The 15473-nt window shown below is 40.9% G+C and overlaps 1 protein-coding gene across 2 annotated transcripts; it reads left to right on the forward strand.

Annotated features, from left to right (window-relative positions):
- Nucleotides 1-120: 120 nt before the first annotated feature.
- TYSND1 (trypsin like peroxisomal matrix peptidase 1) lies at nucleotides 121-15239 on the forward strand. 2 transcript variants are annotated; one of them, XM_083364793.1, is made up of 6 exons: nucleotides 121-1575; nucleotides 6591-6721; nucleotides 8611-8796; nucleotides 10843-11006; nucleotides 13403-13478; nucleotides 14279-15239. In XM_083364793.1, exons 1-5 carry the CDS (start codon nucleotides 434-436, stop codon nucleotides 13424-13426), a joined length of 1647 nt encoding a protein of 548 aa, XP_083220919.1. In that variant the 5' UTR covers nucleotides 121-433; the 3' UTR covers nucleotides 13427-13478; nucleotides 14279-15239. The 2 variants fall into 2 exon arrangements, with proteins under 2 accessions (XP_083220919.1, XP_083220918.1); XM_083364792.1 differs by lacking the exons at nucleotides 13403-13478; nucleotides 14279-15239 and having other exon boundaries at nucleotides 10843-12803.
- The last annotated feature ends 234 nt before the right edge of the window (nucleotides 15240-15473 follow it).

The following is a 15473-nucleotide window of genomic DNA, read 5'->3' on the forward strand; positions in this document are numbered from 1 at the left end:
CCTTGCACGAATCTCCTCCACCAATCGTAGCGCCGTAATTGACCGATCAGCCAATGAGAGCGAGCTTAGCTCTTTTCCCCTTCACTGCTTATTCCGGGTTTGTCCGATGCTTCCTCTCCGCCTCGTTGAGGGTTTCGCGGCTGGTTCGGTGCGTCCCGGGACTTGGTGGTACTTTGCAGCGGAGCACCGCCGGGCAGGGACGCCTGATGTGAAGCGGCGAGGCGAGGGGGCTCCGATCTTCCTGGTTCTTGGAAGGGGCAAGGAAGGAGCAGGGCAGGACTGAATAGGCGACTCTTGGAAGTTGACGGACTTTCTTTGCCTTAAACTCCCCGCATTTTGCAGAACTGGGCTTTCCCTTTGGCGCACTCCCGCTTTCCTCTCCGGGCTATCAGTAGAGAGATTCGCCGGTGAGGGATCTCGGTTTATTTTCCCTATGTCCGAAACTCTGGGATCGACAGCAGCCCGAGTTGGTTGCGTGGTCTCCGTGTCTCACTCCCAGGTCTCCCGCGGACCTTGCAGCGGCAGCGGTGTCCTCTTGAGTCAAGACCCGGGGATTGTTCTTTGCCACGGGATCCTCTTTTCCCCTTTCCTTCTGGAAGCCGAGCATCCTGATTGGTCTCGGGGCAAAGTTCTCCTCGCCGATCACTTCTCACCGGGCCTCCAGATCCAGGTGCTTTGGGCAAATGGATGCAGCAGCAAAGCGAACCGGAATGGTCTGGCTGGCGACCTGGGGGAAGATAACCCAGGGTTAAGGTTCAATCCACTTTCGAATCGGCTTCGATCCTCCCACGGTGGGAGGAACTGTGCAGCTGAGCTCCTGATGGTAGTCGCCTGTCCGCAGTTCCACCAGGCGTTCTCCAAAATCTTCAGTGCTTCAGATCAGTGGCGTTTTGGAGGGAATGACTTTGAGCAGGAAGTCAACTCTTTGGAGCATGACTTGCATTGCTTGCACTGGTTTGCTCTGCTGAGGATCCTGGAGCCTGATTCCTATGGGGCAGGTTGGGTGAACTGTGTTCCGGCCCGATCCCTTAGGAAGGGTGATACAGTCTTTGCGTGTGGCTCTCCTTTCGGCTCATTTTGCCCGGACATTTTCATGAACACCCTTAGTAAAGGGATAGTCAGCAACCTGGCAGGAGCAAACAATGCCCTCCTCTTGATTGACGCCCGTTGCTTGCCTGGCACTGAAGGAGGAGGTGTCTTTGTCATGTCACGAATCGGTCCTCATCTAGTTGGAATCATCATAGCGCCGCTTTGCTGGAAATCCACTGAGTGGGTTGGCTTGACTCTGGTTTGTGCCATTGATTCCATTCTGGAGAGTGTTGCGGAGGTGCTTTCTGGGTCTCGTGGTTTCCTGAAGCCTTGGTTGCTCCCCGTGGAACTTGTGACTAGATCACATACTATGATGGTACTCGGAAATGGACTGGACAAGCACCTGTTGGATGCTGTGGTTCTGATAGAATGTGGGTTAGCCTGGGGGTCTGGGGTGATGATAAATTCAAGGCTGTTGTTAACCTGTCGGCATGTGGTTGGCCGAGCACCAAATGTCCATATCAGGTTTTTAACTAGTCCTAACAGGTGAGTCTGAATTTTAATATTTGCTTCTATATTTCTTTGTTCTCCTGGGTGTCTCTGATGCAATTTGTGCTCATCTGAGCAGCGTAGGAGAGTTTTGGGAGAGTGTATGTGTGGCAGTCTTGAGAATGTGACCATGTGCATTCTCATTCTCAGACTGAGGGAGATTCAGCCTCCCCAGCCGTTTTCTGTTTATAGGTTGCTAACTTTAAAGATTTAGGCGAATCTAAGAGCAACTTTAAAGATTCTGGGTAGGTTCTAAGAATGAAAAAAAACTACAAGAATAGAATAATAAATTAAAATGATGAAAACAACAGTGATAATAAATCAATCCTCTCTTCATACATGGACACCAATAAAATTTAGCAAGGTTTGAAGGACCAGTGAAACAAAACCTTAAAAGAGTGTTATAAAAATATTTTTATTTTATTTTTTTCTAAAAAGTTTCTAAAATGAGGAGGAAGGAAGCTTTATGCACCTTTGCAGGTAAGAAGTTCCAAAGTGTAAGTCTCTTCACAGAAAAATATTGTTATCTTGCCACTTCAGAAGGAAGAAAGTTTATTCAGAGGAGTTCCTATGATGTCCTTACTAGCTATGTAACCCATAGCTCTGTGTATAATTATCACTCTAAATCAATCTACTGCAGGATGAAGGCTCCTCATGGAAGGTTATGGACCATTACAGGTAGTCCTTGAATTGTGACCGCAATTGGGTTTCCATTGCTTAGCAAGGCAGTTGTTAAGTCATGCCTAATTTCACGATCTTCTTTGCCATGTGTTATTAAGCAGATCACTGCAGTTGTGAATCGTGCAGTTGAATGAATCCAGCTTCCCAAAGACTTTGCTTGTCAGAAACTAGCTAGGAAGGTCACAAATGGTGATCACATGGCTGTAGGAGGCTGCAAATGTAAGTTCATTCAAGTTACCAAGTATATAACCATAGGCATGCTGTGATGGTTGGTAATATGAGGACTGATTGTAACTCACTTTTTTCAATGTCATTCTAACTTCGAATGATTGCTAAACGGATGGTTATGAAGTCAAGGATTAGCTGTTTACTATCCATTGCATGATGATAGATGATTTTCCCAATGAAGGGTGGAGGGAAAATGATTGGCCCACAATCACTTAGCTGACTGCTTTTCTTAAGGGAGGGCTAGAATCTGGTCTTCCTGTTCCTAGTCCAGCAATTTAATCATTGAACTGCACTGGGGATGGATGGATGGATGGATGGATGGAGAGAGAATTTGAGTTACATTTATTATTCCATTTGTGCTAATTTTTTTGCCTGCAAGTTCTAGAACTATGCTTTTTGTTTTTTGGAGTTAAAAGTATGGAATTTTGGATTGTGATCAAATATGAACTCTTGGAGAAGCAGCGATTTCTATGGAACTACAGTAGCTTTAGATTCCACCATATCCAAAAGGAGTCAAGTAGGAGGATAATTTGTGTAACTTGAGTAATACGCTGCAGTTCCCATCTTATGCATTCAGTCATAAATTCATAGAGTGCCACCTATAGAAACGAAAACAGATACGGTGAAAGTGAAAATCCATTCCAGACTAAAATTCTTGATAGTTACATTTGAATTTAAGTTGTGGTTTGTGTCTTTTTTTTAATGAACAAATGGATTATAGTGCTTTTAAACCTACGTGTTAAAATCAGTGCCATGTTAAATGTTGAATCAGTGCCATGGTGGGAGATTTGGTGGTAATAAGAACAACAGTGTAAATACTAATAACTAATTGTGATGTAACAGGAAACATGGAGAAAAAACAAAGCACAGATTTTTTTTTTGGTGGGATGGATAAGTATTTATGCAACCTTGACATTAGTCATCTATACTGACCCCCCTGACTCCTTCCATTCTCCCCATCCACCCCCACTCCAAAATGCTCCCTAAAACAGAACCAGCTAATGGCGCTTGGGAGTAAAAGAGGAAAACATTTCAGCATCAGCCCTTTTGTTTCTTTTCAATATGGCTCTTCAGGCCTTGCTCTCTTGTTTGTCTTTGTATCATCATCTCCTTCTCTGGAAATGTGTTTTAAAAAGCCATAGAGAAACAACTGTAATCCAGAAAAGCCCATTAAGAGTAATTTGGGCGAGATCCTCATCCTTTGATCTTAGATTTGCCTTTTGATGCTTTTTCCTTTGGGTGTCTCTGAAGCAACCCGAATGCAATCATCTAAGCAGCACAGATAAAGTTTGGGAGAATGCGTGTGTGGCAGTCTTGAGGGTGTACAACCTCATTCTCAGACTGGAGTTTGAGCCGCCCCAATTTTTCCCAGGCAACATTGCCAAGATTGGCTGTAGCCCAGTTTGGTTAAGGAAGGAACCCAATTCAGTTGAGGAAGGAGACTGGTCTGTAGCCTAGAGATGCAGAAAAATCAGATGGATTCAAATCCTGGTTCTAGTGGCTTCAACACCCCTCAGTTTTACATCTCAGGAAGGCATGACCCAGCTCTCTCATAGAAAGTATCTGAGGGCTTCCGGTTTGCGTTGCGGCGAGATGGGACTCAGGAAGGCAGGACTCTGCCTTCCGCTCCTGATTTTGCCCTGGTGGGGGCCCTAAAAAGGGCCTAAAATTGTCCTGAAGAGACGATGAAGACGGTGGTCTTTCTGTTTGATCCAAGGAAAGCCCTCCAAACTGGCAGGGGAAAGACCGGCTACATTCCTGTGGCTGGCCATTAGCTGCTGACAACTGAAGAAAAAAAAACACCAGTTAATACGTTGTAAACAGTATGTTTGAAACTGGGTGAGAATATTGATCCTTTCTTTACTATTTTACAACTCAATTTCCTGGAAAAGGCTCCCAAGAAGCTAAAAACCTCTGAATGTAAATAGAAGCAGCATTTTAATTTTATGGGGGACAGAAACATACAGTATTGAAGTGGAAGTAACATAAAGCTACAGCTTTGATAAATTTGAGAACTGAGATAACTGTTAAGATTTTCTCTTTGGAAAAAAATTGAGACATATAAGAAATCAATCCTTTGTTTTAAGAGTGGAAAATGGACCTTGAGTGACATCTAGTGGTGGATTTGTGTGTAGCACAAAAAGAGGCAAGAGCACTGAGATACAAAAAATAACATACAACTTAAAATATGTATCCCTCCTAATTTAATATATATTTATTCCCTCAATTTCTTATTCTTTTTGACCATAGCTAAGAATGTATTTAATCTATTTAAACTTTAAGCATTCCATTCAATAGTTCTAATCATCTAATCCTTTAACTCTCATTCAAAACACATTTTTATGCTTTTCTTATCGCCACATTTAACTAACTAAAACATTTGCTTTTGTTTAAATCATTTCAACTTTTTTTAACAGAAAAAAAACATAGTTAAGAAAAAAAATCATCCCTCTAAGAGTAATATATTTCAAAGTTTTTCCATTTCTTTAGCCATATTCAAACAAATGTTTCTAAGTATTCTTTCTGATAAGTTCCATCATCTATTTTCTGAATTTCTATTTTAGTCTTTTTTCTCTGGCTGTTGCCTTTCTTAATCAGTATGTTTTGCTGCATCATTTGTTTCCCTGTAAGGAATTTTTTTCTCATTCTTTTCCTTATCTTCAAAATTGCTTGGACATGTTGAAATATTTCCCATTTGGATTAAATCATGATTTTTTATTTTATATGGTTCCATCTTCAAGTCTCTATCCTCAGAATTATGCTCAGTCATCTCTACTGTATTTTCCTGGGAAATTTCTTGGAGTGAAATTAAGTTGGAAATGTTGATTCATGCTCTCAAGGTTATTCTGGATTTCTTTGTAGTTTAAAGTCATTGTCCTTTGAAATTGTTGCCACTTATATGTTTCCTTTTGTAAAGTATTCATTGATTCAGCTTTCTTACTCTCACTTTGTTTACACAGCTGCATTTTCTAAAAACTTTGAGGGTCAGAGAAAAAAATCCTCACCCACCAGCAGGTGTCAGCGTTTGCTCATTTTTCAGGTCTTTCTAGTCTTTTTTTTCTCTCTCTCTAAAGGGTAAGTTTTGCCGCTTCCGATAACCAAAAGGGAGGGAGCAGAATCCCCCTCCCCCTTTCCTTCTTCGGAGATCTCTTATTTTGGGGACTTTCTTCTTCAGGAAAATAAGTAGGATAGACAAAATCAATATTCTTACCCAGACTCAAGCATGCTGTTTTAAATCTGCTTAATTTGAAAGGTTATGACTTCTGTTGTTTCCAACTATGGCTGAACATGCAGTTAGTCAGGTTTCTGGGAGGCTTCTCCTGGACCATTCAGAGAGACCACTGTCTCTCCTAAGTCCCTGGGATTTCCTTCCTTCATTCCACCCCTTCAGGGTGGGTTCTGGCCCCTTAGGGTCCCCAACAAAAAGAAATTCCAGCTCAAGAGTTCAGCATTCCGAATCTTCAGACTGCTTGCTGGAAAACAGGAACAGGAAGTCAATTAGAGGAAACTTTAATCTACTCTTATTGAATCTGGTGATACTAGAGGATCTCCAGGAATGATGACTCAAGAACAAACAAACACCTTTCACAAAGAAATATATTCTATGCTACAACTAATTCATCAATTGTTGAATGCAAAGAGGACATAAAAAGAAATCATAATGAGACTAAAAACAATTTAGACAATATAAATGAGCAAATCTACAACTAGAAAGTTCCCAGATAACGACTACCAAGTATGAACAAATAATCCAGAAATCAAAAGACGAAACAGAGGCAAGGGATTTAGAGATGATAAAAGAAGGGAAATATAAATGACTATATAGAAACAAAATACTGCAAGAATTAGCTATAACAATGAAAATGCAAAAGACCTTTTACCCCTTGGACCTGCAAAATATATTTGATGGCAAGGAAGAAGATTTTTTAAAAGGGTATATAGAGCTGTTAAGGGAAATGTCACAACTTGGGAGACAGGGAAACTTTCTGCAAAACTTTCTGGTGGATTTTATTTGTCGTGTCCTTGTTTTGACCAGCTGAACAATGCCAAATCATGTTTTGTTTTCAGTGTCTCTCAAATGTTGATTTTTTTTCTCCTCCTAGGGATTCTGTAGTGAAAGGAAATGTAGTGTTTGCAACAAAGGACTCTTCTCCTTATGATATCGCATTGGTAGAGATGGAAGAAAGTTTATCCACATTGCCAGAGCTTGTTCTAGCACCAACATTTCATCCAGGTGAGAGCAAAGTAACAAATCCAGGTTGGCACCTCTTCTTTTGTTTTTAGTTCACATAGGGCTGTAAAGAAGAAGAATAGAATTGGAAGGGACCTTGGAGGTCTTCTATCCAACCTCCTATTCAAGCAGGAGACCCTATGTAATTCCAGACAAATGGCTGTCCAATCTGTTATTGAAATCCTCCAGTGATGGAGCACCCACAACTTCTGGAGGCAGGTCGTTCCACTGATTTATTGTTCTCACTGTCAGGAAGTTTCTCCTTAGTTCTAGGTTGCTTCTCTTCTTGATTAGTTTCCATCCATTGCTTCTTGTTCTGCATTCAGGTGCTTTGGAGAATAGGTTGACCCATTCTTCTTTGTGGCGACTCCTCAAATATTGATGTATTAAATATTGATGTCCATCACTTAATATTAAAAAAAATGAAGCTGGCACTTATAAATAATGCATCAAACATTTCATGGGAAAGCGTGAAGCCTTACATATTGAAACCATCTTTGCAGTGATAGGCAAATCTATTTTAAATTTGTCCTGAAACTGAGTTTCAGACAATTCCTTTCCGTGAAGCAGGGTGAATCCATTACTTTTCCTTTCGAGCAGGTTATTTTAATCATTTTGGAAATATTTGGAGCTTGCAACAGAATTATTTAGAGCTTGAAATACTTCTAAAGCATTCAAAAGAGCTCTTAGGAAATAAGTGTTTTGCACACACAATAATTACTTCATCCTCAGAGTTAATGCTTTAAGTGGTTTACAGCTGCAGTGTTTTTCACAGCGAAGCTATTTATGGATATTTGCACGAGCAGGTGGAAGAGCAGGTTTCGGGTGAAAAAAGTGACTTGTGAGTGGTCCTCGCACCTTATGGCCATTACAGTGACCCTGTGGTCACATGATCAAGCTTCTTCTTTCTGCTACATATTCAAGATGGTCAGTGATTAATATTTATGTGTATTTATAGGTAAGGGTGTAGGTATATGCATATGTATGTATATAGCATGTTTATATGTGTGTTGTGTATGTGTATACTTTTGAGAGCAGGCAACAGAATTTCATTTTTAATGTGTGCCACTGTGCCTACAGTAAAAATGACAATAAAGGTTATCTATGTATGACTCAGCTGCTGGGCAACTGGCATATATTTAGAATAGTTGCAAAATTCCAGGGTCAGAAAGTCTACAAAGACAACAGTAAAGTGGCTTCCAACCTTCATCACAATGAACATAAGCTAATATACAAACTTTTCAACTTCTTTTAAAGTTACAAATAAAAAAACTCTTCTCCCCATATAGCAATAGCAACAGCACTTAGACTTATATAACACTTCATAGTGCTTTGCAGCCCTCTCTAAGTGGTGTACTGAGTCAGCATACTACCCCTCCCCAACAATCTGAGTCCTCATTTACTGACCTCGGAAAAATGAAAGGCTGAGTCAACCTCGAGCTGGTCAGGATCGAACTCCTGGCAATAGACAAAGCTAGCCTGCAATACAGCATTCTAACCACCACGCTACCTCAGCTCCTAACTTTTATTTGTACACAATCTAGAAATCATATTTTCAGTCCTACTTCAATACTTCCATTAGGAGTTACCAGAGATATCGAACAAATTGTTTATCCTGGGTCAAATAATCTGATTTCATATTCCTTCTTTTTGCTCTGTGCAATCTTGATCTTTAAATGGTTTGTATTATAGCGCAGGATTTGATCTTTCATCACTCTTTAGAATTTTAAAGCTTTCAGTGGCCAACTTTGTAAATCCCATAAAGAGGCATCATCCAGGATTTCTTATTGCAGCTGTTCCATGTCCAGATTCTTTTCTTCCCATAAAGAGGCATCGTTCAGTACACGATGAGAAGGTTCTTGATGACTGTTGTCTGGTTTGAACTTTTTCAGGAGAAGATGTGAGTATTGTGAGTTTTGGTGTCTTCGGTCAGGCCTGTGGACCGTCTGTGACATCGGGAATCCTCTCGGCTGTGATCACCGTGGAAGATAAGCCAGTGATGCTCCAGACAACCAGTGCGGTTCATGGCGGCTCGAGTGGAGGTGCCCTTTTTGGCACTCACAGTGGGAAACTTCTAGGTAAGATGGGTAGATAAAATAAATGGACTTTGCAACCAACCAAATTCTCAACAGTTAACCCAAAATAGAAACATCCAGAACAGTAATACAAAGAAAAATATATAGTATAGAATTATGGTATAGAATAGACTGTAGAATTCCCAGGAGAATTATCAGAGTCTGGGAGACAAAAAGTATATACTGTATCCTACCTATCCTATCTTCTGTATTCTCAACAATACTTGCAAAAACACAGAAGCTGCCGGGTAAGTGGAATATATCAACTTGGAAAGCTATTCGGCAAGAGGCTAGAGACAGAATCAAGAGATTTGACTTGTCCTATCAGATGGAGAATGGGACGCGGTGGCTCAGTGGGTTAGGACGCTGACCTTGTCGATCAGAAGGTCGGCAGTTTGGCAGGTCGAATCCTGAGTGCCGCGTAACAGTGTGAGCGCCTCTTGCTCGTCCCAGCTTCTGCCAACCTAGCAGTTCGAAAGCAAGTCAAAATGCAAGTAGAAAAATAGGGACCACTACGGTGGGAAGGTAACAGCGTTCCATGCACCTTTGGCTTCTAGTCATGCCGGCCACATGACCACGGAGACGTCCTCGGACAAGCGCTGGCTCTTTGGCTTTGAAACGGAGATGAACACTGGCCCCTAGAGTTGGAAACGACTAGCATGCACGTGCAGGGCAACCTTTACCTTTACCTTTTTATCAGATGGAGTATTACATGAGTAAACACTGGTTTGAATATTGTTAAATGAGTAGAGAACTTTGAACATAAAGGGGCCCGATAACGAGAGGGATAAGAGATTTAAGCAATATAGTATGTTTTAGAATATATGAAGTGTAAAAATATTGGGAAGATGTAACTTTTATAAATATAAGTGAAATATAAGCTGATCAGAAAGTATATGTTATACCCAGATGTTATAAGATAGACAAGAAGCACAGTATTTTTATAATACGTGAAATATGAAAATATTGGGATGGTGTACCTAAATGGAAAAAGATTGTATATTTAGATTATTAACATTGAGAAAATCATGTGTGATGACCCAGGGCCCCGAACGGAGGCAAAGCAGTTGACTGGCAAGAGAAACGGTCTTTTAATCACTGCCCAAGTTCTCCAAAAGCTCCCACCTAAGCTGGCAAGAGTTCAACAAATGCACCGCACAGGCAAGACAGATAACACAAAAATGTAAACAGTCCTTTTAACTCTCGGCTTGCCTGCAGTCTGCAAAGAGAGACTTAGAATTGTCTTCTGTGGTTGTGAAGCACAAACCAACCGGTCCGGATTTCAAAGTGTCCAGGTTAGACAAGAGCGCAATTCACTATCTCAAGATAGCATGTTTGTTCCCGGCAAGTGCCCCACCCCACAGCGTCTCCTTATATCTTAGTCTCCAGGTGTGCCTTGTGACGTGGGGCGGGACGGTCTCCTCCCGAGCAATTGAGCCTGCCTCGGTTGTTCTCTCCTCCTCTCTGCTCTCCTTGCTCTAGGATCAGGTGGGGGGGCCTTGCTCCTCGCCTGCACTCTGCCTTCCCTGTTCCACACCTGAAGGGCCCTGGCCTGCCTCAGCCTGCTCTTTCCTACAGTCCTCCGAAGCCACAGACACCCCCTCCTGGGCCTCAACAAAGTACTCCATGTCATCCTCGGAGTCAGGTTGTGAGGGAGGCGTGACATCATGACTGATGAGAAAAATCTATGGTATATAATGGTTACACTTTCTTTGTCCTTGATTTTACTTCCTGAGGATATTCAGTTTAAAGAAAACAAGTTTCTAGCTTTCAGTTTAAGAAAGGCAAGGCTGTTGTGCTTTACGTGCTTTACATGTCACTGAGCTGCAATTCTCAGCAGACTGAGCCACGTGCCTCTAGCACACACACAAAAAATTTCTCACTTTAGTTCCTACAAATTATTCAGCTCTTTGAAGGTTCATTTTAACAGTGCACATCTCCCTAAAGCCTGTCCTCAGTCTCATCTCCTTTGACGTTGCATTTTTGCCCCTTTGTGTGTATGTTGGGATATTGAATTCCGTTCTTTTGTCCTCTGTGTTCCATTCGCAGGAATTGTTGCCAGCAACACAAGGGACAACAGCGTTGGTGTGACCTACCCTCACTTAAACTTCAGCATTCCCATTACAGTCCTGCAGTCAGCCATCTTGGAATATATCCACAACGGAAGCCTGCATGGCTTTCAAGAACTGGACAGAGTAGGAGAAAGAATTCAGGTGGTCTGGAGGCTTCAAAGGGAACCCTTGGAGATCCCACTCAGCAAACTATGAGAATTTCCATTGAAGGAAGAGCAGAAGAGTATTGGCTTCATAGGTCATAGGTCAAGGCTTACCTGTTGAATAGTTTCATGCTGCTAGACAATTCCCCGCTACACACACACTTGTGCTGGCAGAGAGGGCCTACTGCGGATCCTGTCAGTCAAAGAACTCTATTGGGATCCAGAAGAAGAGTCTTCTCTGCTGCAGTGCTCGCCCTTTGGAATATCTTATGCTCCAAAGTGAGGTCTGTCTCCACCCTCCTATCCTTCCCGAAAAGTGCGAAGACCTGGCTCTGCCATTTGGCCTGGTGACCAGATGGGGAAGTTCCACAATCTAGCAGATGGCTGCTAGATTAATGGCAAGCCCCACCTCTCGGCTTGCTCCCTGCTACCCCATTTACTCAACTTTTATTCTCATATCGCTGTATCACTGTTTCCCTTTTCATTCTTGACTCTGTTGTTCCATTACTTTGCTTATTGTTGTTTGCGCTTCTTTTCATTTCTCTTGTTTTGATTGTTGTAAGCCGTTCTAGAACAGTCCCAGGTCAAGATAGGCAACATGTAATTCTAACAAAGAATAAAATGCAGTATGTCCTGATTGGCCTGTACTGGGATAAAGTGCTTCTATTTCTACTGTAATCAACTCCACTGATGGAGGTAGAGGTAAAGGTTCCCCCGCACATGCGTGCTAGTCGTTTCCAACTCTAGGGGCCGGTGCTCATCTCCGTTTCAAAGCCGAAGAGCCAGCGCTTGTCCGAGGACGTCTCCGTGGTCATGTGGCCGGCATGACTAGATGCCAAAGGCGCACGGAACGCTGTTACCTTCCCACCGTAGTGGTCCCTATTTTTCTCCTTGCATTTTTACGCGCTTTCGAACTGCTAGGTTGGCAGAAGCTGGGACGAGTAACGCGCTCACTCTGTTATGCGGCACTCGGGATTCGATCCACCAAACTGTCGACCTTCTGATTGACAAGCTCAGCGTCCTAACCCACTGAGCCACTGCGTCCCTTTTCCATTGATGGAACTGACCCCAAATTAAAGGATTAGGAGGTTGTACAAACAAAAAGGAGTTTCATTTGTTTCAGTAGCTTTCTTGGCTAGGCATTTCATTTGATTTCAGCAATACCCACTTAAGCCTTCCTGCCCTAATTTGCCATTATAGTTGGTTCTCAACTTACAACCAAAGTTGGAACCAAACATCACTAAGCAAGGTGGCCATTAAGTGAGTCGCAGACAATTTTACAACCTTTTTTATTTTTTTGCCATGGTTAAGTAAATCACCGTGGTTGTTAAGTGGAACACACAGTTGTTAAGCGAATCCAGCTTCCCCTCTTGAGTTTGGAGCTGAGCACTTGAATTTTGATCCCTTGACCACAGAAATGCCGCAGTGGTTATAAACGCAAGATTGGTTGTAAGTCACTTTTTTCAGCACCATTGTAACTTTGAATGGTTGCTAAATGAATGGTCATAAGTCAAGGATTACCTGTATTTCCCTGACGCTGTCTATCTTGGTCAAGCACCCTGCTTATACTCCTTATGTACTGCATTTTTCCATTATGCCTGGAATTCTGTTTTACAATATCTTCCTTCAATTCCTTTGCAAAAGCTCATTTTTCTATTATCCCATTCCATATATAGCTTATGCTTTACCCTTGGCTTCCCATTGTCTTCCTGAATAGTTGAAATGTGCGTTAATTCTTGGGAGAACATCTTTCTTCTTCTTTGTTATGGTGCTATATAAATAAATAATAACAGAGTGCTTTATCTTTTGTACTGAATAAGGCACTTAGTACCTTTCTCTGGCCACTGGATATTTAACTAATCACCGTTTTAAATACTGGCCAGTTTCTCTTTTGCTTGGTTTGTTGAGCTTTTTCTAAAAAATAAAAAACTTCAAACAGGCCATTTGTCTGACAAATGGAAATGCCCATTTGTTTCATAACAATATAAAGTAGTGCTTCTCAACCTTAGCAACACTAAGAGACCTGGACTTCAACTCCCAGAATTCCTCAGCTATCCTAGCTGGCTGTGGAATTCTGGGAGTTGAAATCCAGACCTTTTAAAGTGGCCACAGTTGAGAAACACTGATATAAAGCATCTTGGTTTGTTTTGATCGTAATGCATAAATCAGGGTCCTGTGGTTTGTTCCACAATCTTTGAGTTTAGAATTCCTGCTTTAGAATTATGCACGAATGCAGTTAAAATTCAGCTTCAGATATGATTTTCTGTTAAATAATGATGCTGTTTTTCCTCCTTCAGCCCCTTATGCTCTCTTAATGTAGATGGACACTGCAATTTTTAGAAATCTTGAGTTTTTCTGATAATTGACTTTCTTTCCTTTGCATTTGCATTTTAGCACAGTTCAGCGGGACCCAATTAAGTATGAGTTCTTTGCCAAATTTAACTTCACTAGCTGAAGCAGAATAATCAAAGTAATTATTTGTCATAATTATGAAAAATAAATGAGCGGTGCGGTGGCCTAGAGGTGAAGATGCTCGACTCCCACTTGTAAGGTTGAGAGTTTAATCCTAGGCAGAGGCAGAGGTTTCTCTGTCAGGGCACAAAGAGAAAATATTTGCTGTGAACTCTGCATAGGCGTCAGGAAGGGCATTCGGCCAGTAAATGCTCAGCTCCATTCAGTCAGGTTGATACCACCCTGAAGCAAGGGATTTCAGAGTCGTAAAAAGAAAAACAAATATAAATGTAAGTTTTGAGAATTGCTTGGTTTGAGGAATTTATGCAAACAAACATATTCACATCTTGTGTTGTATGGCAGCTTGGTGAATCCAGATTTCTAGATTCACTTTAACTATACATACCATGATTTATATTGGGAACCGAGTTTGGTGTGGATATGGATGTAGGTTGTACAGCTAATCCTCGATTTACAATCACAACTATGATGAGAATTTCCAGGGCTTTTTTTCTCATAGAACGCTCAGAACGGAGTTCCGGCACCTTTTTTGGATGAAACCTTGTAGGGTAGGCAAGGCGGGTTGTATGACGTGTGAGTTCCGGCTCCTTTTTCTTTTACAAAAAAAGCACTGAGAATTTCCATTGCTAAGACAGTTGACATGTGTTAAAGCAAAGAGGTACTGGACAAAAATACATACTTGACTAGAAAAAATGTTGGGAAAATATGTAGATTTTAAACCTGAACTTTTTTTATTAGGTATTATGCCAGAAAAGATTGATAAACAAAGTATATATTTGATTTTACATGTGATAACAGCAGCAAGAATCATATCTGCACAATATTGAAAAAAGGAAGAAATACTATCAGAGGAAGAAATAATTAAAAAAAATACTAGAATGTGCAGAAATGGACAGACTTACTATGAATTTGAAAGAAGAAGAAGAAACAAAATACTATCAGACTTGGAACTTACTTTATCAATGGCTGGAGAAAAGAATAAAGGATTAGGAATTAAAATCGTATTAGTGAATGATAAACTCAGACAACGCGTTGTTGAATAAGTGCTATTGAATTGTATGGAAAAAGTTAATAAAATTTTTACCAAAAAAAAGTAATTTACCTTCAGGTGGAGCATGCCTGAAATTGACTAGAATTTGAAACAAAAAAATAAAAAAAAAAACTTCCTGGAAAAAAAGGACAGTTGCTAAATGAGACATGCCTGATTTTACAACCTTTTTTGCCATGGGTGTAAGTAAATCACTGCAGTTGTTAAGCGAATCATATGGTCTCTAAGCAAATGCAGTTTCCTCTATTGACTTTGCTTGTGAGACGCTGGCTGGGAAGGTTGCAAATGGTGATCGCATCACACACACACACACGCACACGGGATTGTGCAACTGTCATAAATACCTGCCGGTTGCCAGGTGCCTGAATTTTAATCATTTGATCCTGTGGGGATGCTACAAACAATGTAATTGCAAGGATCAGTTGTAAGTCTGTTTTTTGTGCCTTTGCAACTTTGAATGGTCATGAAATGGAACAGTTGTACGTATTTAAAATTTATGGCTCCATTATATTTCTTGGAAAGAGTTACACATTTTACGGTGCACTTGAGTGCAAATCAGCAAACTCTGTCGTGGATAAACACATTAATCTACGTTAGGATATCAACCTAATAATTCACTATTGCACTCTGTGATAGAAAGATACCTACGCATGAAGATTTGAACACAGATGGAATGAGCTTTGTACCAAGCAATGAATAAATAATGTTTGTGCGAGTTTAAAATGAGTATTTATTTAGCAATCCTATTTAATCCTGCCTTGCTGCTGGGAAGCCAAAGTCCTATAAACCATATCAAAGGTATATAGAATATAAAAAACTGTGTTCTAAATTCTATAAATTAACAATGAAGTAATATAAGATTACACAGATTAAAAGGACACCAGGAGCACTTTTTCTTAAGTGATCATTGCCATGTATTCTGGGTTACTTTTAGCTGATTTCATT

The sequence above is a fragment of the Vipera ursinii genome, assembly GCF_947247035.1.
Source record: "Vipera ursinii genome assembly, chromosome: 5".
Taxonomy (NCBI): Eukaryota; Metazoa; Chordata; class Lepidosauria; order Squamata; family Viperidae; genus Vipera; species Vipera ursinii.

Coding starts and splice junctions, on each gene's coding strand:
- TYSND1 (XM_083364792.1), top strand. CDS start 434: ATGTCCGAAACTCTGGGATCGACAGCAGCCCGAGTTGGTTGCGTGGTC. Junction 6,722..8,610: donor AGCACCAACATTTCATCCAG/GTGAGAGCAAAG, acceptor GAACTTTTTCAG/GAGAAGATGTGAGTATTGTG. Junction 8,797..10,842: donor TCACAGTGGGAAACTTCTAG/GTAAGATGGGTA, acceptor TTCCATTCGCAG/GAATTGTTGCCAGCAACACA.